This window comes from Diadema setosum, chromosome 4 (genome assembly GCF_964275005.1).
Source record: "Diadema setosum chromosome 4, eeDiaSeto1, whole genome shotgun sequence".
NCBI lineage: Eukaryota > Metazoa > Echinodermata > Echinoidea > Diadematoida > Diadematidae > Diadema > Diadema setosum.
The window spans coordinates 36,663,956-36,690,894 of NC_092688.1; the positions used below are offsets into that span (position 1 = coordinate 36,663,956).

General features: G+C 39.3%; 1 protein-coding gene across 1 annotated transcript in view; it reads right to left on the bottom strand.

Annotated features, from left to right (window-relative positions):
- LOC140227218 (sodium/glucose cotransporter 4-like) overlaps positions 1-26,939 on the bottom strand; it is a 66,912-nt gene that overhangs the window by 25,769 nt on the left and 14,204 nt on the right. The window contains exon 2 of the mRNA XM_072307646.1: positions 2,475-2,651. Within this exon, the coding sequence (XP_072163747.1) occupies positions 2,475-2,651 (177 nt within the window). The remainder of the gene's footprint in view (positions 1-2,474; positions 2,652-26,939) is intronic.

The window sequence follows — 26,939 nt, forward strand, 5'->3', positions numbered from 1 at the left end:
TAATAACTTCCAATATATCTATACCTACAATTTTGTAACAGGTTCAGTTGTGTTATACAAAGTGTATGCAATCAGTTAATGTAGTTTGAACATACCACTGAGTTTTTTATGATTCTGTGTAAAGTGAGTAACGCCCTCTGCTCAAATAGTAACACCAACACTAGTTAACAGGTTTCTGGGAGCATAAAAACATTAGCGTGATTAATTTCTGTCACGCAAACATGAAGTTCACTCAAAATCGTACGTACGTGACGACGAGAACATGACGCATTGTGATATGTAGGACGAAGTGCATAACGGTATATTGACAACAAGCTGCAGGTTTGACATTGTACGTGTGATCGTGTGAGAACAAAAATATCTTGAAGATTCATTGTGAGAAAAATAAAATCGATTGGACCTTGTTCTTTGCCTAAGCAGCAATTCCGAACATGAATTTGTCAAAGTACAAAATCCCAAATTGCTTTGTTGTTGTAGAATAATTGTTATATCTTGCATCAAGGGGCATATTTCTTCCGCCTCAGTAAACCAACTTACAGCTATATAGCTTGGGCCAGTGTGTTGATTGATAAGGCCTGATATTCCGTGAGATTGTTTACCTGTGTTTCATAATTTTGGTGGCTCAATCTACTGCTAAAAGATAGAAGCGTTGACACTAAACCGTCACAAATTTAAACCGTCACAAATTTGATTTTTTTTTTTCAAAAAAAAAATGTCTCATTTGCACGTAGCATATTATTTGAGGTGCGATGCGGGGAAAATCTAACGTGTTTTAAGTTTTCTGACCTAGCCGCTGGTTTTAGTTTGTTTGTTTGTTTTCTCGATGTGGGGGGGGGGGAGAAACAGGGATTGGGTAAACGATGGGGCAGGGGAGGGGTAATCATAGAGAGATGTGAGCAATTGGACCCTGCTATTAGCGTGCCATGACAAACAAAGACATCTTCTCATCGGTTTCTACGAGAACGTCAAACAACCTATCAAATCTCCTCGAAAACGAGCAATTCTGATTTGCCAAATAAAAATACCCTTTTTTGCCTTTCAAATTAAACCTTTTTTTGGGGGGGGGGGTGGTCTACCCGATACAGCACCGTATCATTGAATAACTCAAACTGAGGATGCGAGTTATACATCGCTAAATATCCCTAGTTAGAGATAAAAGTCAGATGTGCGATGGTGATCTCCATAAATAGTCATAGTTTCTGTCCTTTCAGTCACATAAAAAAGAATTGCAAATCAACTGCGCCAACGCGTAAAGATTGATGCTGGCATCAGTCATCTTTCAATGACTCATTACAATGACATCTGCATCAATATTGATTATATGTTTTAAATGATGATTTACGAAACACACTCCCGCGGCAGGGCAATGAACCGCGTGGTATGCTAATAAGGATGTTTTGCCGTCTTTGCTATCGGTAGACGGCATAATAGTAACCATGGTAGCGTCGGATGGAAACTTTATCCTGGTAATCTTATTCAGACAAGAAGGATGGAGTATTACAGACTTTGCAATCATACGCATCATAAGCAATAATATGGCAGCCTCTGAACTAATACCAACGAATTTGAATTAAGGTACGGTGAACCACTTCTCAGTTTTCAGAACTTAGTCAAAAACGGGGGACGGAAAATAACTAACGCCGTTCCGATCACGATTGTTGTTACAAAGGAAATTACAAAAAGAAAAGTTAGGACCTTCTTTTGTTGTTTTAGGGGTACAACGGGTGCCATTTTTGTATTAAACGATAATACCGGTTGATAATCACAAACTCCAACAAGTTGGAAAAATAGGATATAAGGATGTTAAAACAGAGAAGAAATTACATTACCGGTTATAATCTAAAGACCATCTTGTGTCATTGCAATCAGTACCTTTTAGGCTTCCCAAATAAAAGTTTGTCTTCGATTGATTCACATTTATTTATAGCTCCAAAGCACAAGGAAAAAAAAACACAAGAGCAAAAGTAAGTAGAAAGACCGGAATTTACTTTAAACAGTATAACACCAAGGCCGTATAATTCACACACATACTTTGCCTTTAAGACGTGAAAGTGTCTGCTATTATGCTTAGCAGGACCAGTGCCATCACCTTTACCAACCACTGCTGAAGAAGACATTTCAAACATGCAACTACGAGACTAGAGGTTGTATTAGTTTAGATGAATTGGTTTTGGCGCTTCACCATGCAACTTGATTCATAAGGTCGACGAAAGACAGAAGTCAAACCTGGTGCTGTTTGTTGATGCTGTGTTTTTAATGGCAGTTGCATCATGCAGCTTCAACTGTAGCAAAATCAGACACCTAATTGGAAAGGTATAATGTTTGCTGTTATCATAATTATGGTCTAAAAAGAAAATCAATCTTGATTTTGCTTTTGTTTATCTGCTTTTTACAAAGAATGTGTCCGCCCGCTATATAATTATGTGATTGACGCAAATTTCGAGGACGTTGTGGCCGGATGGTGGTATACTCACATTGAACTCGAAAGCCCCTACAGCGATACCGCCGGAGGCTCCCGAGCCCGCCAGCCCGATGAAGTGGCCCGACCCGATGTTACTGGAGAAGAGCGAAGCACCAATGGGCCACCATAGCATGCTCTTTCCCGCCAAGAAGTAGCCCTTGAGTGTGGCCCGGCTCGACTGGAATGATGCCTGGAGATAGTGGAATGGGGTAGAAGAATAAAAATATTAGAAATTATTTGAACAGGCGTATCAGATTGGTTTATCTTATTTCACCAGGGGTTACTCACTTCTGCCAATGGCTGTTCTTCTGTGAGTCCCTGTAGTTTAAAAAACTATTATACAGTTACAAAATACAACATTTTCTGCATAGTATAGGAAACGAAAGAAAAAAAATAAACAAACAAACACACACAAAAGCGAAACATAAGAAATCATGCATACTACCAAAAAAAAAAGGAATTAACATACTATCAAAAAAAATTATGGACATACAAAGTTACAGTTTAATGCAAACAATTACCATATAATTTATCTTATTTTTAAAGGGGATGGCTAATAACTGATCAGTGGGAATCAGTGGAAATGCTGGAGGATGATTGTTCCAATCCTTGTGGGATTCATTTAAGAGTACATTATATATCTATTGTTGTGTGAAAATTATTTGCTTCAGAATGGTCTCATATTCAAGTAATGTACAGTTTAATGTTTCCATGTTAGCATGCCTGTACAGATGGTTCGATTTTGTTCTTCTTTTTGTTTTGTTTTGTTTTGTCTTATTCAAGTTTTAATGTCTTAAGAAAACAACTATGTGTGTATGTGTGCGTAGGTTTGTGTGCGTGACCATGTGTGTGTTTAAAATTCATTCAGGAAATTCATAATCACGGGTTGTACAGGAGTTAAGCCGAGTTCCAGCAAGAGTCTGAAATCCCCATAAACTTTCTACGGGGCTCATAAAAATCACGTGAGCAATGGTTTAACAATCGGAGTGCAAGTGCCCCCCCCCCCCCCCATTAAATCGTGAGAACAAGCTAGAAATGGCAATTCTAATTGATGATTGCATAGTGCATACCCGAACGGGTTGTGCACCATTAACTGCTTAAATTCCGACTGGCGAAGAGAGAGATAACGTGAAAAATGACAGACAAACATACAAACACGAATGGGAAAGGTGAGGAAGGGAGAAAGAGGAAAACGACGGGTGAAGAGGAGAAAAGGAGGAAGGAGTAGGAAATGGAGAGGAGGAGGAGGAGAAGAAGAAGAAGAAGAAGAAGAAAAAGGAAGAACTAGAAGATGAAGTCTTGAGGCCGACCACAGACTGACTTCAGACTTTATACTATCGAAGGAACGTAAAAGGAGTATGGCGTATGTTTGAAAAAGCAAATACTGCGTATATATTTCTCTTTCTATGAGTATAGTATTACATAATATTCTTACATTTGAAAGTGACTTGGCGTAAAGATGCATGTATAGTTTATTATACTTCATGATACTTTTATTTGATATTTTGTTATAAAATGATGAAATGATAATTGTGTAACGTATACTCTGTATTTTGTTACGGTCTTTGTCGACGAATGGAAATAAATGCCAATTGAACTGAACTGAAAAAAAAAAAGACCTGTCGAAGTGTGTATAAAACAGAAAGAGATGTTAGATGTTGCGGTATTCAGCACTTTGTATGGCCGTAAATAAATCAATGCGAGCAGAGGAGCTAGGTAGTGTACTTCCGGTGTGCTCTGGGCAAACACAGGGATCCGTTTCTCATCTATCATCCGAAATCTTTCATTCAGAGTCGGACTCTTCCTACGCCATGAGGAGGAGTAAGATTGCACCTTATGAGACATTATCCTTCGACTGTAGCCGTGGTTCCAGGTCGTTCTTCTCCGCAAATGCATGCTACTCGAGTATTTCCATGCATTAATACATCAACATAGTAAATAGAAAGGGCGTCATCACGTGACTTGGCCTTCACTTAGAATGCAACTAAAGAAGTTGGAGAACATCGGATTTGAAACCACAGCCCAAAGTGAAATGTGGATTTAGTGAAAGTAGCAACATTAGAAGAACACATCAGTGAAAGTTTGAGGCAAATAAGACAATCGATGCAAAAGTTATGATTTTTTTTAAAGTTTTTGTGTTGGAACCGCTGGACAAGGAGACTACGAGAGGTTATGACGTCATGTGTGGACAACAATATTATAGAAAATATAGAGGGAAAATTCACTTTTCTGGCATAATGAAAGAGTCCTTGACTAACCGCTTTCAAAAAACAGGGGAAATAATTATTGCTACCCTTAACACATGGCAGTATAAAGTTGATGGAATGTCTAATTTTCATGAAAAATGAAATTTTGTGGAATTTCACTTATATTTTCTTTATATTGTTGTCCACACATGACGTCATAACGCTTCGTAGTCTTCTCATCCAGCAGTTCCAACACCAAAACTTTAAAAATCATAACTTTTGCATCGATTGTCCGATTTTCCTCAAACTTTCACTGATGTGTTCTACTTAAAGTTGCTGCCTTCACTCAATCCACATTTCTCTTTGGGTTTTGGCTTCCTACGGCCTGTAGGCTTCCTACGGCCTTTTGGCTTCCTACGGCCTAAGGCTACCACGCGCCTGTAAATAAGATATGAACGAGAGTTATACGTCGTCCAGCTGATCATGGCGCCACGCACGAATCAACAAAATCTTTAACAGAATAAGATCTTATAACGAGGGGATCGCCTACGCTTGTCATAGTATATCCAATGTGTCATTTCCAGTTTTATTAGCTTACTGTCACCAATTTTCACGTGACCGGGATCGGTTTATCATCTCTGCATCATGTGCATAGTAACCATGTTGGTCATGTTGATTTCGGAGCAAATGAAGCGAACTTTGCGTGCGCAAGGCATCGATGCACAGTTGCATATCATTTTAATGAACTACATGTACGAGTCTCCTTTCTCTGGATCCAACGAAATTATCCTCTATGGGCGTGGTGGGGAGGGGTGGGTCTAGGGCAATTACCCCCTGGGCAATTACCCCGCACCGTTCCCCTGGCCCTAATCCTAATCCTAATCCTGAACCTAACCCTAACGCTAAACTAAACTCCTAACCCTAAACCTAACCCTAACCCTAATCTTTACTCTAACCTTACCACCAACCAGAAATTGGCCGGGGGGTAATTGCCCTCTGGGGGTAATTGCCCGGATACGGGTGGGGAGGGGTACTAGTTGGAGGATACCCAACGCAGTACACCTGCCTAGCAGCCATTGCCTCATAACCTTAGCACCTACACTATCCTGAGGTAGTGGGCAATTAACTCAAAATCATAATGTACCGTTGTCAGCTTGAACGAGAATTCAAAAGCAATATAGCAATACTATTTTTTCGAAGTTCACGATTAATTGGTCTCTGCTCAAGTCCGCTTCAAATGCTTCAAGTAGAGACAAACACAGCTTTAGAAAAACCAACCCACAGACTGGACAGCAGGTTAAAGTCATAGTAGTCCTTTCTCCGAAATGCGGATAACGAATTGCTAGATCATAAAGATATGCTAACGGTCAGTGACAGGCTGACTTTATTGGTATGATATTTCTCCGGCATCCAAGCGTGTGTTGCCGCCAGACATGCCACTGTCCAGTACATGATATAGAGCAATTGTGAACCATACGGACAGGGCGGATCTGGATCTAGGCCACTGACAACGTCCAGTGAAAGTAGATCACATGCTGTACTAAACTCGGTGTAGACCCAGAAGAAAGAGGCAAACATAATAGTTGGAAAAGAACTGACTTGGTGTAAACGAAAGAGAAAATAGAGATAAAGGAGCGGAATTTGCATATATATCGTCATTCAAGATTTGGACATGTAGGTACTGAGTCCTATTCGCTTTTCCTTATTCCATTTGACATAACGAGAATACATATGGCGGGACGAAAGGATATCAGAGTCAAACATTGATCTTTACCAATAGCAGACCTGCCAACATTCACCAATTAAACTTAAGGAGATTCCACAAATGAATCCAAGAGACGTGTTTGTGTGTAACTAGACTCTAATGGGCAAAAAATAAATGACTAATCAGGGCGATTTGCATTTTCTCGTATCGGGACATGAAGGGATGTTCAAGCTTTCAGGAATCCTCCTGCAAAATCGTAGTGACTTGGCAGCTCTGCTAATGATGCTGATAATCACGTTACCATAGTAACAACGAAACGGAGGAGGTTATGGGGAGACAGACATGGCAACATTAACTGCATTGTTTTGCAGACAAACGGTATGGCAACCCTCGATTAAACTATGCAAAGGAATATTAATGCAGCAACGGTGCTCATCACTGTAATTTCCTAATTCTTCAACATCAAAAATATATCTGTTTATAATTTTGGCTTATGCACCCTGACTCGAACGTTGACTGCTGCAATAATCCTTTAATGAACAAGAATGGACTGGAAACGAACCAGGCGAATTATGAACCTTGTCGACAATATTGCTCACAATTAATCATGGCTAGTGCACGTGGTTTAAACTTTGGTAAAACAAAAAGTTAACCATGGTTTAATAACCACTGTTCTTATGCTATCATACAAGGTTCCACGGTTAGAAATTCTAGAATATGGTTTTCCCGCACTCTATATCTGATCAGCATGAAACCACGGTTGAAACCATTGATTGTTAAAAAATAACCACTTTTTCAACCGTGGGTAAACAGAAGTTAAACCACGGTTTTATAACCACTGTTCCTATGAGCTATCATACAACCATGGTGAAAATCATATGGCTTTTTAACCGCCTCTTCACTATCATGAAACCACGGTTCGTAGAACCAATCAATGTTTCATAACCATCCTTTGCACATCACACTATGATAAAACCATGGTTCAAATCCTGGTGTAGCTATGACCATCGTTTTCCTTGCTAAAATGGAATTTGAACGATTGTTTAAAACCGTTGTTTTCACACTTTTGTTAAACCACTGTTAAAGTCATGGTTATATAGCCTAACCATCATTTTTTAACTATGATAAAACCATGGTTAATATAATCATGGTTAATAGCCATCGTTTTCAACCTTTGTAAAACGAAGTTTAACCATGGTATTATAACTAGTGTTTTTGTGCTATCATAAAACCACGGTTAAAATCATGGTTTTATAACTATTGTTTTTACACTATCATAAAACCATAATGAAATCATGGTTTTATAACGATGGTTTTCAACCTTAGTAGAACGAGAGTTACACCATGGTTTCCTAACCATTGTTTTTATACTATTGTGAAACCATGGTTACAACCATTGTTGTATTATAATGTTATTTTTACCAAAGTAGAACGATAGTCTTGTTGTGGTTTTCTCACCATTTTTTTTTTTAATTTCTTAAAACTGTGGTATAACGATAATTTTTTAACCATGGTTTTAAAACACTTTCATTAAACCACTGTTACAGCCATGGTTATATAACCATCATTTTTAACTATGATAAAACCATGGTTAATATCATGGTTATAATACCCATCATTTTTAACCTTTGTAAAACGAAAGTTTAACCATGGTATTATAACTAGTGTTTTTGTGCTATCATAATACCATGGTTGAAATCATGGTTTTATTACTATCTTTTTTACACTATCATAAAACCATGATGAAATCATGGTTTAATAACGATGGTTTTCAACCTTAGTAGAATGAGAGTTACACCATGGTTTCCTAACCATTGTTTTTATACTATTGTGAAACCATGGTTACAACCATTGTTATATTATTATGTTATTTTGACCAAAGTAGAACGATAGTCTTGTTGTGGTTTTCTCGCCATTGTTTTTTTAATTTCTTAAAACTGTGGTATAACGATAATTTTTTAACCATGGTTTTAAAACACTTTCATTAAACCACTGTTAGAGCCATGGTTATATAACCATCATTTTTTAACTATGATAAAACCATGGTTAATATCATGGTTAATACCCATCATTTTTAACCTTTGTAAAACGAAAGTTTAACCATGGTATTATAACTAGTGTTTTTGTGCTATCATAATACCATGGTTACAATCATGGTTTTATTACTATCTTTTTTACACTATCATAAAACCATGATGAAATCATGGTTTAATAACGATGGTTTTCAACCTTGGTAGAACGAGAGTTACACCATGGTTTCCTAACCATTGTTTTTATACTATTGTGAAACCATGGTTACAACCATTGTTATATTATTATGTTATTTTTACCAAAGTAGAACGATGGTTTTGTCGTGGTTTTCTCACCATTGTTTTATTAATTTCTTAAAACTGTGGTATAACAATGATTTTTTCACCATGGTTTTAAAACCGTCGTAAAATGAAAGTTTTATCATGTTATCATAACTATGGTATTTTAACAATGGTATTACCACACTTTCGCCACACATTTACCATGGATATGAATTAAAAATCATGGACTACCATCGATCCATTGTAAAACCGTCCATAACCATGGTTATACCATAGTTACGGTTGTAAAACCATGGTTTTTTTTTTATAAGGGAAGCGTGTCTAGTAACATTCGTTCCTCTCTGTGTGATATGGCAATTGCATTAGGATAAACACGTCGGCCGTCCATTCTGTGGTCAGTTTACGGAAGTCATGGCGAGTTGTCTGCAGGCCATGACCTGGCAAATTCCTTGAGCAGGCAATTTGTGGCTGGCAAACGATACATTTCTCCGAATGGCCTTTCTTTCACTACACGACGGATGTCTGCTTTTCTATCGCGATTATCACCCTTGAATATACCTAATTCATTTTCCATTCCTCTATTCATCTTATCACTTTATGCATCGTATTTATCTCATACATCTATATGAATGCAGATAAATGAATAAATGAATAAAAGAGTAATCAAACAGATAAGTACATAAAAAATAAATAAATGAATAAAAATATGTATGCATAAATGCAAGGAGAAAGAGAGAGACAGATTGACCAAAATGATCACAATTGTACACACAATATCATTCTATCGAAAAAGATGTTACAGAAAGAGTTCGTAAGTACACTTGCATTATTTTAGTAATTTAGCATTAATCAACCAAACGGCTGGCAGCAAGGCTAATTTGTTTATCTTGACAGCCAATCACAGCTCGCCATTTCGCCCTTATGGTTTCCTTCGCTTCCTTTATATTGTTTCGTTTCTGGCTTTCTGTTCATTCATGCGATTTTACTCTGATGAGTGCATGTCGAAAAGCTTCAGTATGTGTGTGTTGTATGCCATTTAAAAAAAAGAGAAGATGTTACACTACATGGATAGAATGAAAATGGGAAATTAAATTGTAATCTGCACTGCATTAGACACAAACAAACTGTAAGCATAAATCATCCTAAGTTGGGAGGAACACATGAAAGCACTGGCTAAGAAATGGTAGACTTTCTCCCACGCTTCAAATTACTGATTATAATTATCATCACTCTAGAAAAGAGTTTCGTTTCACCATGAACTAGTACTTGTTCTATTAAACACATCACCCCCCCCCCCCCGTCCTATTTACGTCGTATTTAATCGTCCTACTCGTCCGCACACGAACACAAACGATCGTCCTGACCGGAAGAATGCCGTTCGCTGTTACGTCCAGCGAAATGGACATGGCACGACTCAATGTCTGAGCCAAGCATCAGTCTGTCCAGGGAGGTGCTCACCTCCCTGGTCTTTCTGACCAAGGAGCTGTAATAGCTCCTTGGTCTGACCTTTGTGTTCTGCCTTCTGCATCTTACTAGTACTCTTTTCACAACAGAGAGCAGGGAGGAAAAACAAAGGCCGATTAATCTGGGGTAGCATGACCTGAGTCTGGAATGAAAGGGATCGCACAGTTTTGGTTGAGACCTAATTCCAGGTTTCTAACATTTCTTTGGTGAAATAATGAGAAACCTCTTATGAAGTATGAAAGAGCATGTAATTCTATGAGGAATTCAATGTTTATTTGATGAATATTCATTTTGAAATGGCTGAGATATCCAAAAAAGAGCGATTCTAATAAAGTGTGGGACCCATACTTTGTTACAATCGCTTTGTTTTACTTTGTTTTTGGATGTTGCAGTCATTCCAAACCCGATTTTCATCACATAAACTTTGAATTCCGCTTAAAATGGTATGCTCTGTACTATATCATCAGTGTTTTCTTGGTATCTCACAAAAAGTTAGAAGCCCAATTCTCATCTCCACCAATACTGTACCATCCCTTTAAGCTACTTGGTACTATCTTAGTTTTAACCTATTCCTCGCGGAAACTCGGATGTGCAGTGTACTGTATACTTATGGGGACTGTCATGCGTCGGGTTATTATAAGAGGGTCAATTTCATGCTGGGAATATTTCCCGCCCATTTTCCTCCAATCCTCCTCACACGGCACAGACGATAGATCACGAGATAGAGGTAGATAAGGAATACGGGATAATCCTGCACATGGTGCCAGAAATATAGTAACCCCTTTACCTGCCTCTTACCCTCACGACAGTGATGATGACAAATGGAAACAGATGGACGGACGGAGAAGAATCCATGATATTCGACAAGAGACGACATCTTGAGCAACCTACAAGAACTTATCAGAGCAGAGTTCCCGATATTGATTTTTAGAAAGAGATCTATCAAGCTAAAATGCCGTCATGCCTGTTGTCTCTTCTCATCAAGGCCGTCTTTGTCTTTATTTCTATCTTCCTGTCGTTCGTCATATCTGTGTGTCTTTACATTCGTCCTATAAATCTCATCGCACTCTGCAATCAGGTACTGTACTTTTAATGGCGGGAGATTTTGTCATCATTTTCGTTATTGGGCTGATTTAAAAAGTACAAGCTCTGGTTGCTGTGGATTTTTCCCCCATCTATTTTAAAGGCTGTTCATGAGTTGCCTCATATATGAGCGTTTGTATTCATATATCAGTGAAAATGATAGAACTGAATAGATTTAGAAGTACTGACACACATATGTGTGTAGTGTGCATTTATAGATGCTGTTGTATGCGTCGGTGTGTGACTTAATATGGCGAGTATACGCGTACACTTCTCATTCCCTTTTTCAAACCCCTCTCTCTCCCCATCTCTCCCATCTATCTATCCTTATATCTATCTATCTACCTATTTATGTATATCTATCTCTCACTCCCTCTCTCTATATCTATCTATTTATCTGTCTGTCTGTCTGTCTGTCTGTCTATTTATCTATCTATCTATTCATCTATCTATCTATCTATCTATCTGATCTATCTATCTATCTATCTATCTATCTATCTATCTATCTATCTATCTATCTATCTATCTATCTATCTAATTCATCTATCTATCTCTATTTCTTCCCCATCACCTTCCTCTATTCATTTTTCCAGCAGAAATATAACGTCGAATGACGGACGTAGACGACTTTGGAGGTGGCACCCCTCACCCTCCCTACCCCTCCCCTGCGACTCGTGGTACTCGAACATCAAAAATGACGCCAATACTGGTCTTGTTATGGTGCTTATGTCACTCCAATGCCATGTCCAATGTCAAAATGTCTCTTCGATTCTAACATCTACTTTCTAACTATATACTAGCTTGCGCTGGTTGTCAAGAACGGCCAATAATCCTGAATGCTGATGGCCTCCACTGCTGATATTTTTATGATATTCTCTGAGGGGACGGTATGAGATCATCATTTTCAAGGAACTGCATACAGCCCTGAGGTCAGTAGTATATTACAGAACACAAAGAGAATTTAGGATTCCAGCAGTGTTTGTTTTGGAGTCGTATCCTATTGGAAACACGATGTTTCACACATAACGTGCAGGCAAATGCTCGTGAAACCCACCGGCTATGATTTGAAAGTTGGTATCGTTTTTGTTAGAATTATTAAGTCATATCAGTAATAAATGTTGTATATTACAAATAAAGACGTCATTTGCATCACATTTCCACTGATCAATGGTGGAAGTATTTTCTATTCCCATATTCTGATCTACTACATTATTTGTCATTAACTCTGATCTTGGATAATCTCAGGTTGCTCGGTTTTTTTTAACGGAATTTGAAAGTACGCCTACTACGGTACGGTATATTCAATTCATTGTGTGATGGTCAACGTGATAGTGGTAGTTGTAGCTGTGGTCAAAGTAGAACTATGGTTGATTTCAGTTATATCCAGGCTAGCCCACCATGCGGCACGTGCTACACTCGATCGATATCGCCGTGTGTACGCTATAGTAAATAGAGGATGGTTTACATGCTAAAAAGCAGAAATGAGCATCATTTCCCCGTTGTATCAGACGATTGTCTATTATCTAGCGATACAGGGCAACAGATTAAAAAAATCCCCACTAAATTGAGCTAAATTAAACTTAAGTAAGCAACAACAAAAATCAGGCAGAATTCTGAGAAGTACTAATTTGCACAATTATACAGAGAGTGGGTTCATGTCGCGCAAACGGACGCAATGATTATGGGCGTTTCGATTAACATAAATGAATGTTCGGTTACAGAGGATGAGTCAGTAACACGATTTCACGTTTAAATTCGAAGCTAGTGAAAGCATAGCAAGTACTCTGTAACATGAACCCATAAAACAAACTCTTTGGTATTGCAGATTATTACAGTGGAAATTTCCATCCCAGTACCTCTTTCCTCATGCGACGTTTTTGCTTTCCCCCAGATTCTCTCAATTTAAGACATATCAAGTCAAATTCTTCGCGTTTCCAATGTCAGCTATGTCGATTTTCGCCTAACCCAAAGATTATGTAATTATCTTTTCTAGATGACATTTCTCGCTACCATGGATACGAGTAACGGGCTTAAGTGACGTCATAATATGAGGTCTTTAATCCGAACGAATAACAACATTATTTAGCTGCGTGTGCAAACGTGTGGCATCAACAAGAACTGACAACCATACTAAGGGAAAGCTCATGGCAGATTGATAGATGTGTGAATGAGTTGACCAAAATCGCGACGAATGGAACATCGGTTTTTCCACGGGTTTCATCCGCCATTCAACGTCACATTGTAAACACTGCGCTAACTGATCGGTTAGAAATAGGACGCTACAATGAACTCTATAACCTGGATTGACCGCTTGTTCTTTTACATTTCTCATCTTCATGCATATCTCCTGCGATATACTCTCAGAAAGCCTTTGGCAGTTCATCACGTGACTAGAAATGGTGCCAGCCGTCGGCAAATAGATCGTAGCTGTCTTATTTGATTAAGAAAATTGATTTTTCCCCATCCTCCTTTTCGCCCTCGCCCAGGTATTGAGGACCACCGTACACGTTAATACTCGTTTCCACGCCAGCTAGTGCTTAGACGCTATACTTTTATTTGTTGGTGTCTGGATTCACGGAGAGGAAGCGGTGCAAGACAGGAATGCGATGCACACTTGCTGAGGTGTGTGTACAAATTAGTGTGGAGTGAAAGATAAAGGGATCGGAATGTAAGGGGGTAGAGGGTATATGGGACAGAGGAGGAGGGGTGAGGAGATGTGGGGTGGGGGGAGGGTGAGGGTGAGTGGAGGAGGCAACGAGGAAGATGGAATGTGGGATTAGGGATGTGGGGAGGGAAGATTGGGAGATGAAAGGGAGGTGGTATGATGAGGGAGTTGGGTTACAAGGAGGTAAGGTGTATACAGGTTAGAGGGGGTAGTTGATAGGAGGTGGGGTAGGGGAGAGGGGTAAAGGGAGATGATGAGATAGAGGCGGAGGTGGTTAGGGAGAAGGGAAGAAGGGAGATGAGGGGTAAGGGAGAGGGGTGGGGTCTTTCAGAGGGGGTGGATAAGGGATACGGGACATGGAGATGATGTGATAGAGGCAGAGGTGAGGTAGAGGGAGTAGGTGGAAAAGAGGGGTGAGAGGTGTAGGGGAGAGGGGTGAGGTAAAGGGATGAGGGTAAGGGGAGAAGGCAACGAGGCGGAGGGAATGTGGGATGAAGGATGTAGGGAGGAGGGATGGGGAGGGAGGATTGGGAAATGAAAGGGAGGTGGTATGATGAGGGAGCAGGGTTGAAGGAAGTTAGGCGTATATAGGTTAGAGGGGATAGTTGATAGGAGGTGGGGTAGAGGAGAGGGGTACTAACAGATAGATGATGAGATAGAGGAGGAGGTTGTTAGGGAGAAGGGAGATGAGGGGTAGGGGAGGGGTAGTTCAGAGGGGTGGGATAAAGGATGGGGACAGGGAGATGATGTGACAGAGGAGAAGGTTGTTAGGGAGAAGGGAAGAAGGGAGACGAGGGGTAGGGAAGAGGGTGGGGTCGTTCAGAGGGGTGGGATAAGGGATAGGGGACAGGGAGATGATGCAATAGTGGCCAGGGTGATGAGGGAGTAGGGGGAAAAGAGGGATGAGAAGCATAGGGGAGAGGGGTGAGGTATCAACAGTTGAGAGGGGTGGGATGGGGCGGGTACAAGGAGAAGATAGAACAGCGGCGGAGGTGATGATGAAGTTGGGATGAATGGGAAGAGGAAAAAGGATGGTGATGGAGGAGAAAGGATGGTGATGGGGGAGAAGAGGATCAGGGTGGGAAGAGGAGAGGAGACTGTGGGAAGGAGAACGCAGATACAGGGGCAGAAAAAAACAACAACAACTGACTTCATGGAACTTCTGTCGCTGAAACCAAAGATCAGAAAATTGCTACACTGGTGTCTTTAGGTATCTACGAAATCAATTTAAGTGTTCTCTCTTTCCCTAGAGGAGGATATGGCTATTAGATTGTAGCCAAGATGTGAGACCTCTAGATTCCTCGAAGCAGGAGGCTGGGTCACATAGCATCACCGTCGTGCAAGCGGTGAGCTGAATAAAAAAAAAGCCCCAGTATACACAAGAAAACGCAGAGTGACTCGTGGACCCTCGGGCAGAAGTGGCTAGACTGGTACACTGTGCGCTCCCCTCTGCGAATATCAACAAGCCGTGGCTGGTCACGGTGATACGAAAACGAGAGCGACAGTTATATCACAGACACCACTTAGCATTTCTGACTGTGCTGCTTAATACTGCTTTGATAGTGATCGGAGAAATAAGCAAGCATCTGAAAGCTTTAAAACTTTTCTCTTATCGTCAAGGACATGTAAATGATAATACAGAAACTAATACAGCTGTATAATCGAAGATGACAGATACAACATGCTAGCAAAATCTCTTCATATAATATACAGTGCTTTTCAGCAATGACTGCTATACCTGATATTCAGATATTCATTCAAACTTTCGTTTTATACACTTCTTCTGGTAGTCCTGCGTCCTTCAGGCTCGAAGACAAGTCGCGGACAAATGTGTGTGTGTGTGTGTGTGTGTGTGTGCGTGTGTTTGACTGCGAGATGAAACTATTGCCACCATTGACGTCACTGCCATGCAACATCAATTATTACTGCATATGTAAGCACACAGAATTGCAAGGAAATACAGGATAGTGAAAATGTCTGTTCTCATTCTGTAGCCGACAGTAAATCTTTGTGCGTTTTGATCAAAAGGCTTCCCTGAACATTCCCTGACAAATACATACACTCACACACACACACACACACACACACGTACATAAACACACACGCACCTAAGCAGATACACTATACCCTTACATAGTTTGATTATATCCATATTATCTACCCCTACTTTATCATATACAAATTAATATCATTATTGTTGTTGTTATGACTATTACTATTAGTATTGTTATTATTATTATTATTTTTTAAAATTATTATTATCATTATTAATATCATTATTATTATCATTAAAATTATCTAAAGAGGAGCAAAGACACAGAAAATAGCTTACATAACGCCTTAATTCCGAATTGCTCTTAAATCCATTAGCATTCTGCCAAGAACAGGATTCATTGTTTGAGACGTTCACCTACTTCTGATCATACACTTCCTAATATAAAGATATGTTTAGCACACGTACAACACGCTGTAACTTCAGCTAACAACGCGTCAGCTTTGCTAAGAATGACATCAGCAGCGGTACAACGTATAAGCAATCAGTGAAACCTGATGCCATTATAACAGTTTTCAGGATCACGTGGTCCCCATACAAACGAAACATGAAGCACATTACTAGTAATGGCATGTCGCCGGATCTTATACAGATGTGACGTCATAATTCGATCGAATACGTTCACATCTCAAGTAGATAAGGTTCTTCTCGCGTTTCACGAATCGCTACAGTTCTTCGAGGGGTGAATGTTCTGACACACACACACACACACACACACACACACACACATACACACACACATACGCACACACACGAACATGTCCACATACATTCTTTCTAGTACATGAATGTTCGAAACACTCCCACGAACTCACATGCGGACTCGCACGTATTTTGGATTAAAAGCAGAGCAGACGGACGAGCATTACGAATGGTCTGTTGAGGCACGTCGGGTATCAGGTATCAGAAGTGGCTGGCGCTACAAAATAGCTCGACTCACTTCTCCGCCACTCCTTTTTCCTCCACATCCCTCTTTTCGGCCGTAGTCGCTGTGTTTACAGACGACTGAATAAATATAGAGAGGTGCACGTTGGAAGGCCCTATACCACGATTCGCAGCACGCACTGCTGAAAATTAAGACCCACGCTGATGAAGGATCTGTCTGAGTAGGTCTCTACCGCACTTTTCGAGTTCATTTCAGAAGAATCCAGAGGAGGAATAACAAAGATCTTTTCTCGATTTTCTCTCTTTAATGTGCATGGTTGTAGGAAAGTCCAGAATGATTTTCTCGTTTTTCTTTCTGCTTTTTGCTAGGTCGTACTCGTAGATACAGAGAGAGAGAGAGAGAGAGAGAAGGTAGAAAGGGGGGGGGGGGCAATACAAGGTATTGACACTTTACCACTTTACAAAAGTTGTAATGTCATTTGAAGTAACAGACTTATGCATCATTGCTACTGACATTTTCATCACGATCAGCCATACTGCACTGTTACTGCTTCACTGGTATGCTCACATAAACATTTTTATTGTTAAACTTTATTATTTAGGTAATCATGGAGTATGAGTCACGTGTTTGAAGATGAATTGAACCCAAAATAGGTGAATTAAAGAAATGTAGAAATATTTTTGTAAAAATCAGTAAAACTTGAGAAAATTTTGTCAATCCGTTCAAAAATTTAGAGACCGTTTCGGTATCGCTATCGATAGATGAGAAAACTATTAATTCTTGATGTCACCGCAGGAGAGTGCTGTATAGAGAAACTATAAAGAGAATCTCATAGAATTTAATCTTCTTCTTAAATGAAAAGTATACATTTCTTCCACTTTATATTGATAATGTTAAGGATATTGTCAGGTACGCCAACTTCTCTATCATGCATGAAGATAGTTGAATGATGAATGTAATAGCTTCATCAATACAGGATATTCCTTTTGGAGGAATTGCAACCAAAGGGGGTTAAAGGGTGTGTACAGTTCTGGATGAGGCGAGGATTTAGCTTTTAATGTTTTGCGAGATATTCAGAAACCACTCTATGAGATGTCAAAGAGCATGCAATTCTATGGGGTATCAAAAGTTTATTTGATGAAAATCGGTTTTTGAATGGCTGAGATATCAAAAAAAAAAAAGGTGAAACAAAGAGACACTGATAAAAGGCGTGGCCTGTCGCCTTTTATTATTATCACTCTTTTTGGATATCTCTTCCATTTGAAAACCAAATTTCATCAAATAAACGTTGAATCCTTCTTAAAATTACATGCTCTTTCATATTTCATAAGAGGTTTCGCATTATCTCACTTAATTAGGAATGTTCAAAACATGAATCTCCACCTCAACCAATACTGTACAGTCCCTTTAACACCAAATCACGTCAAACATCAATAAAATGCATCCATTAATGATTTAAGTAATAGGTTTAATGATGCTGCAAAATACCGTGTGTATATTTTGTCAGTAAACATTTACAGGTGATTAATGTCATATGCTTCCTCATCATCAGATGTATGTCAGTGTTTGAAAAAAACTTTGCACACATCAAAATGTACAGCATTTTATTTGTTTACATTATGATCTAGATGACCCTTGCTCTTGATATATACATGGTAAGTGATCGGAACAAGATAGTACCGAAATTGCTATGCAACCTCTCCTCAAACATCACTCCTGGCGACACTGGTATGAGAATGACGGAGGGAGGATATTTTCCGACCCATAGTTCATCCCTTGAGACATCATGTAGGAAAATTGAGACAGAAATGTGGTATTGCCGAACAGATGCTCAACCTAGAAGCCTATATCCCACCAAAATAAAGTCCATCAAAAGTGTCATCTGGGTAAAGATGGGCATTCAATACTATAATCATTCATCACCATCCTCGCTGTCGCGATTAATTGCTGTCACCATGACTAATGTCTAAGTTAATTCTGAGATGAAAGTACTTTTGCATATGACGCCAGAAAAACACAAAACAAAACATGAACAATGATTACGTATAGATAAACCTATTAATTGAAGGTCCTGTTGAACCCTAAAACCAAACGTGATACTATCCTTTATTTTAGGAAGTGTGTGATCATAAAACATGATATTGTCAAAAATATAGAAACGTGAATATTATAATCTATGTAGTACATGCGAAATAATGTTGACGTTATCTCAAATCGGTTAAATACTATTCTAAGGTCATGTTGATAATGTGACCATTTCTCTTTCTAGTAAAAACAGCAGAATAGAACTACATTTTTGAGCACTGCGTCAAATCTCTCCTGAACCACTTTTTCATTTTATTTATTTTTTTTTTTAATTGCGCACTTTTCCACAAATATGTTCCAGAAAAATGTGTTCGTATCAGAGATTGAAGAATAGACATAACGGATACAAACAAAAGGTAGTCTGTAAATTTATTTATAAAGTAACGACAAATAAGCTCTGAAAAATTATGTCAGGGTTTGTTCGTTTGTTTGTGTTTTAAAACAACAACGACAACAACAATAACATTCATGAAGAGACCATCAAACGCCTCTTCGTAGAATTGGTCAACTGAGACATGCCGCGCGCATACTTTGCATACTTCGCATACTTTGGGCGAAAGTTTGCGTTTGAGTGCGTGAGTGTCAGCTATAAACATTCTCTCTTCTTTTTCTTCTTCTACTTTTTTTTTTTTTTGTAACGCAGTGATCACAGGGGCTGCGTGAAAGGAGAGCGTGTTTTTTACGACTCGCCGTTTTACTTGACTACCCCTTGACGTAATAATGACCTGTAAGCAAGTAAAAGTGACCCAGCGGACTGGCGAAGGGGGAAGAGACGGGGGCAGCACCACTTCACATTCCTGAATATCTGAAGCCCACCAAACACCATAGTATCAATATTGATGGTATGGCGCATGGTCAGCTGACGGTGATGACGTCATGAAATTTTTCAAAAAAAAAAATAAGGCGTTTGCCAGGATGACGAACAGTTTACAACGTTTACATGACATTAAGACAAAGCAGCATTAAAAGAATACTTTTTTAGAAACTTGTAGAGATAAGAGGGTCCTTGCATTAATTGTTTCGGCTTTTGATATCCATGTTCCCTGTTTCGCAAAGGAAGATAATCATGAAAAAAATTACCAAAAAAATAAATGAATAAATAAAATCGAAATTAGTTCTGGTATAGTGTTACGCTGTGAATTCTCTATTAGATCATGGGGGTACGGAATCCATGATTAGGTAAACACTACCACTGACGAGATCTTGTTGTTAAATTTTGTTGAACACCATTTTTGTTGTTTACCAATGTCTATATACTGCAAAATCAGCGACTAATTTAAAGCTGTTTTGTCAATAATTGCTGTATGTTTTTTCCCTCCCTCGATTTCTTTTCTTTTCCCGCTCTCACTGGGCGAGCCGACAAGCGATGGTGGCACACATCCGAAATGAGGCGCCCTTTATAGAAACAAAGCTCGCTTTGATTCCCCGAACGTATCACATTGCAGATACATTAGACGCTCCGCATTTCGCGTCGTCTATTTTTACCCTTCGAATAACTTACGAAGGTACGTTCGGTAAGATTCAAAGCCAAAAGGTACAAACAAAGAAGGCCCTGTCTTGTTTACGGCATGCTATAACGTCCTTGATGTTACATGTAGCTCTAATCGTGTTTCTGTGCTATGTACGACACACAAACAAACTTCAAGGAAATTATAGGCACACACGCTAGCGGCGCTAGAAAAAAAGGTAAAGGCTTGAAAAAGATAAACTCAATAAAATGATTCAGTCTATTTTCTTGTAATTACATTATGAAATGTGGATTTTTCACTATCGATATCATAAATGCAGGAAACGGGAAGAAGGGATTTAATGTCTTTAATCACAATTATGCTTTGAAAGCGTTTAAACCCTACCATCTCAATTTGAGATAGGAAACTGCGTGGCTGTGTGCGCGTTCTATTCTTTCGCTATTTCCCCTATGTTTTGCCAAAAAAAAAAAAGAAAAACCCCAACAGTTTAATAAGACAGATCAAAGACAAAAGCATGCATAATGCATTTTAATGACTTTTATCCATGAGACAATTTCTTATTTCAAAAGATGTGTTTGTGTCTTGTGTTTATTTACGCTGTGTATATGTGTGTATATTATGTATGTGTTGTGTTGTTGTGGTTGTAGTTGTTGTGTGTGTCCTTTGTCACTTGCGCACGTGTGTGAGTCACCTTGTGTGTACGCTTGTGTGGCTCGAAATACCAGAGGGTGACGTGAAGCCGTTAGGCATACAACGGGAGGCGACAATCCACGTCTTTTCTTTCTTTGAAGAAAGTGGGCGTTGGTGAGGCGAGGCCTTTGATATGTATGAGGGCTAAAACGACACAATAAGGAAGAGTCAAAAGGAGATTTCCTTGGGTGGACTCGACAGTGCCCTTTTTCCTTTGTGTCCGTATTCTGCTTGGCGCTCCTTTACTTTACATACCAAAAGAGGGGTTCGCTCCGCATTACTACTAAAGAAGGATTTATAAGGAATTTCAAGCTTGTCTGCGTGCATGCGGGCTTGTATGTACGTCCTTGTTTATAAGCTACACCTTTTAAAACCAAAAACAAAAATAGAAACAGGCTGTTTAGGATTGAGCTTCTGAGACCTAAGACTGACCTTTTGCGTGAAAGTCACTTTCACTATTTGTCTACATTTGAATAAAGTACAGCTGTAAATTTATGCGGATGTCGCTAGATAAGCCATTAAAAGTATGTGTATAATACAGGTATTCTGTTGTGTTTAAAATCTGGATTTTACATTCACACCAACCCGTTACAAAAGGGTAACATTCACACCAACCCGTCACACCTAGGGTATCTATGAAGAACACAATAACCTCATAACTGTTATACAGACGAAAATTTATACGTGGAATTATAACTTAGATCCCATGTCAGGCTAGATTATACTATCATTCTGCGTGCTGAAGCCGTAAATGGAAGATGCGAATGCAGAAAAACCACAGGCCCATGATCTGAACATGTAGAGAAACAAATTTGGTTTTTAAATGTGTATCTCCAGAGGTGCGGACCTACATCACCTTAACGTTAAATTTAACACAATCTGTGTTGTGTAGATACGTTTATGTGCCAAGTTACGAATTCCTACCTGTTATACTTGTCTTTAGCAGTGTGGCCTCTCTCCCCCTTTTAAAGGTATACTGCTGTTGTATACAGTTATAGAATCTTGGAGCCTATTCAAGATCCCAAACGTACGAAGATTAGAAACGCATGAAATACAGCTAAGTCATACAGAGGGCATCGACTAGTGGACCTAACGTAATTCAGTGCAGAGTAAATGAAAATATCCGGTATTTACAGTAATTGGTTCGTGAGAATTACAATGTTTGCATCGATATTATATATAGTATCTTACGAAATTTATCCCTGACTTTTGTACATCTTACATTTCTGCCTGTGAGAATACACTTTTGCCTATGATACCATACCTGTGCATTTTATCACCTGAGTGTCATTATTACCTATGTGACATTTTTATATCCTACATCTTTCGGCTTATGTATCTGTGGTTGATGCTTGTCTTATGATTACATAAGTAAGATTACACCGGGTCGTAGGTTCAAGTCCAACAACTGTAGGCCCTATATAAGTCAGATAGACCAAATCGGAGTCCCAGGAGTTGGATCTGATCATCAAGTATGCTTAATTAAGCAATCGTATTCACTCGAAATTAACCTAGCAGCCTCCTGAGCAAACATCCAAATAACTTCCCTCCTGGGGGGGGGGGGGGTGTTTCATCAACGTTTGTCGGCGCTGACAACTTGAATCACCATAGTAACAGTCAGTGACCAGAGCATCTCAGCGAATCAAAACCAAGGATTTTGCTGAAATTGGTCAGCGCCGACAGTTGTCGGCGCTGACAAGCGTTGATGAAACACCCCCAAATTGCAATATGGATGGGTTGTGTCCCGTCTGCTGTCATGGTAACGGAAATCATTTTAAGCTGACTTATGAAATATGCGGAATGAAGTGCGGCCTTGAGTATATTGCGCGAGCCGAACAAGGCATCAGTTTTTCTTAACACATTAACATTTAAGTAGCAGCAAATTGATATCCACCTCATCATTATTGCATGACTACAGGCAGGTGTCTTGTGATGCACAGGGAACAGCAATATTTCAATGGTCATTGCGATGTCACTTCCGCTCGGCGATCCCTGTTAACCGACGACTTGTCTTGTGTCATTCCCTGCACATGGTCGTCTGACTAGCTCTATAATGACGCGAGTTCATTTAAGTTTACCTTGCCACTAACCCACTTTTAACTGTGTGAATGACATTTATCTTGAAGCTATACACTGATGAGGCTGTAAAAATTGGTAAATATTGACGACCGAAGGAGAGAGAGAGGGGGGGGGGGGGGACTTCTATATTGAATCTTTTTCGTCGATTTCGTTGACACACCAGTCAGATATGATGCCGTGGAGAGTGACAGTGTCGGCTATGACGATAATCACAAAATAAAAATAAATAATCACAAAATACCACATGCTGAACAAGTCCACCTGTGTGAAATCTATGCATGCCTTCTTTCCTTGTTCTGCTTCCTCGAGGCCCACTTGTACATTCACGGTGAGGCTGCCATGTCATCATCCTTGTTCATTGCAATTTGTTTTAAATTTTGAAAACATTCTCATTCTTCATCCCAATAGCTATAAATTCTTAAAGTCTGTACTCGGTATAACTAATTTATGCCTGTTCAAATGCAAAAGTCTGAAAATCATCCGGAGTCTCCTTAAGATATCTCCTAAATGAAATATTACCTAACGTTGTCATGATATTGAAAACTTTACAGAGCTGCGAGAGATCCGTGTCATTAAATTCTATCTTGGTCAATGCTCTCGGTTCCAACAAATTCAAATAAACAGCAAATATAAAGTATAAGTATTCATGAAAAGTATGGCATCAACATTCTCGACGTATCGTAGGGTGCATCCGTCCACTTGTTAACCTTCAGTTGTATGACGTTATCCATAATGATGGATGTCTCTTTGTGACGTATATCACTGATCTTGATAGTTTACATCGTGATCAGTGGCGTAGACACTTTAGACATTCGATCCGCTCCAAAACAGTCTAATTCTACTGGCAGATATTCCTGCAGGCGCGTCCTTACGACTCGTCCCCGTTCTGAGCAAACCCTCCACGTATTGAGCAAATCATATTATTTTACTATAACGCGGGGACACTTTCATTTCGTAACTGCTGCATCGGCTCAGCAGGCTGTAGTCCATTCGGGTTTCAGTTGACGTGACATCATCACAGTCATTATTGGTTGAACATAGCGAGCCAATCAGGATCATCGAAAGTTTGAAGTAGCTCCGTAGAGGGCCAACACGTAGTCAAATGGAAATGTGTCTCTGTTGGGGATTACATCAAACTGTCAAAGAAAGCCCTTCGATTCAACACCATCACTTTCACGAATCACTCAATAAAGGTGTGACTGAAAAAAAAAACAAAAATCAGCCTCCTAGTTAAACACTCGTTCTGACCTCCTGGAAGCTTATCAGAGCGTGGAGAACTGATTCAACTTTTGTAATGTGAGTCCAAAGTTCCAAGCGTTTTATATCACAATATTGAACTCTTCACACAATAGAAACTACCACAAATCGATAATCAAGTCTCAAATCAAACATAGACCAAGTTTTAAAACCATCAAAGACTGTTTGCGCGCATGTTTTACCACATCCTTTACTGAAATTAAACCACAAATTGCTCTTACTCAATTAGCAATTGCATTAGTCTAGCATGCATGGCCAGAAGGTCATGATGTAACTTTCATTTCTTATCAGGAAGGAGAAGAAAAGAAAGTGGCAGTAAAGGAGAGAAGAGGAAAGAGAAAGGAGAAAAAAGAAGAAGAAACAAGTTACGGGAATAGATTTCGAGACGGGAGCAAGATATACCAATCGATCATTATATGTCTATCAAGGGGTCTAGGGCAATTACCCCCTGGGCAATTACCCCGCACCCTTCCCCTGGCCCTAACCCTAATCCTAATCCTGAACCTAACCCTCACCTTAACCTATACTCTCAACCCTAAACCTAATCCTAACCCCAATCTTTGCTCTAATCTTACCACTGACCAGTATTTAGCCGGGGGGTAATTGCCCGGATACGCTATCAAGATCTGAACTGTGCATGCTATTACCACTCGCCTGTCGCGTCTATCTGTAATTTGTCCTCTGAAAGTTACCTTAACGCCTTAGCGATTATTTCATGTCATGTATATCATGGTCAACTTTCGTAAGATGAATGTTGCATAAGGAGAGTAGACGAAAAGAACCCAACCGTGCCAGAACTCGGCTATTTACGAGCTAAATAAATAATTATGAACGTCGGTTGTAATGTTGTAAAACGACCAATTACCCTCCGCAATCTCTCAAGTTTCTCTTGGCATAGACGCTTCTTTATCTTTATGACATTAGTTCTAGTCATGATAAGTGCACCTACCCCCCCCCCCCATCCCAACGGGTAAAGTTATAGAGGTGTAAGCTTGAAGAAAAGCACATGCTAACCCACGAGGTTTAAAGCAAACATGTTGCACTTCAAATTCTTACGTGTTTTTTTTTTTTTTTATTCAGTACATTTTCATTTCGTCTGCTGCTTGAAACATCTCGAAATGCCATCAACCTCGTGTTCAAGAAGGTTATCAAGCGGAAATCAAACAGACTTAAAGAGAATCGCTCCTTTATTGATTAAGTTGACTTCAGACAATAACCGCTTTACGCTGCCAATGTCATGAATGTTGTATAACAGGACATTGCCAAACGGGAGGAGTGATAGAAAACCGCTACTTTATTGATTAGGATGATATCAAATACTTGAAAAAAACATAATATAGTAGAGAAATCTTTACTGAAATTTTGCAAGATATTAGATTCATGACATAAAAAATTCATTTTGTAGTAATGCAGTGATTGTCAACGTCACAGTGACTTTGAAAATTAAGCTAAATTGATAATCAATTTCAATTGTACATGTATATCATCAGCTTTATATTCACATTTTGGTCGAGATATTTTTCTCAGGGGATGGAACCTTTATTCTACAATCTTGCCTATCAAAAAGTTGATCAATTCTCATTGAAAGAGTGCGCTCGGTTTTCTAACCATTAATAGGGGCCCTGTTGCATATAAAAAGATGCAATCAAACATAAGTCAGAACGTCAGTCAGGTATCAGCCAATCAGAACCAAGTATTCAGAGTCTTATGTTTGATTCTCTGACTTATGTTTGATCTGAACTTTTATGCAACATGCGCTATCACGTTGAGACAGAATGCTTCGGGGGTTTTCCCAAATATCGGATCCGAATGAGGGAGTATGTTGAATTTTTCTGATTGATTAGATTGTTTTCTGCATCGGCTGATTAAAGGGTGAAGTCCATTTACATCCTATCTTGAACAATAGGTGAGGGGCTTAAGAGAGAAAAAAGTTCTAGTTATACAGGAAAACACTCAATGAGCAATATCTCCGCTTACCCTTGAAGCCATGCAGTAAAATTTAGTAATGTCACTTTGCAAACGTGATCGTCAACTTAAATGAGTGATATTTAGTGCTTGTGTAACTTTAATTTGACTGTCAACCCCGAACTTGGTAAATAGGTGCAAGTACTTACTACAATTTAGCGGTCATCAATGAGTTTGAAGTTGATGTTAATGTTGTTTGTTTTTTTTCCTCAATGGATATCCATAAAATTAATGAGGGAACATTAAAATTCTACCAAATCGTACAGAACTGGCCTTGACAAAAACCGCATCAGCATCCCGGAAGAGGAAATACAGGAAGGCGGCAATGTTTTACCCCATCATGAAACGCGCTCATCTGTGTTACCATAATTATGTACCATTCATGATATCAATATTATTCTCTCTCATTGAATAGATTAGCGCTTTTGAACCCCTCTAACAAAACAATGTTACCAGTAAATATTATGTGATTTGTGGTTGTAATGAGTTCCGTAAACACGACCCCCCAAAAGCTCACTCACAGTAAAAACGTGACTAACAATAGAACACTCTACAGGTACGCAAATAATATTGAGCACT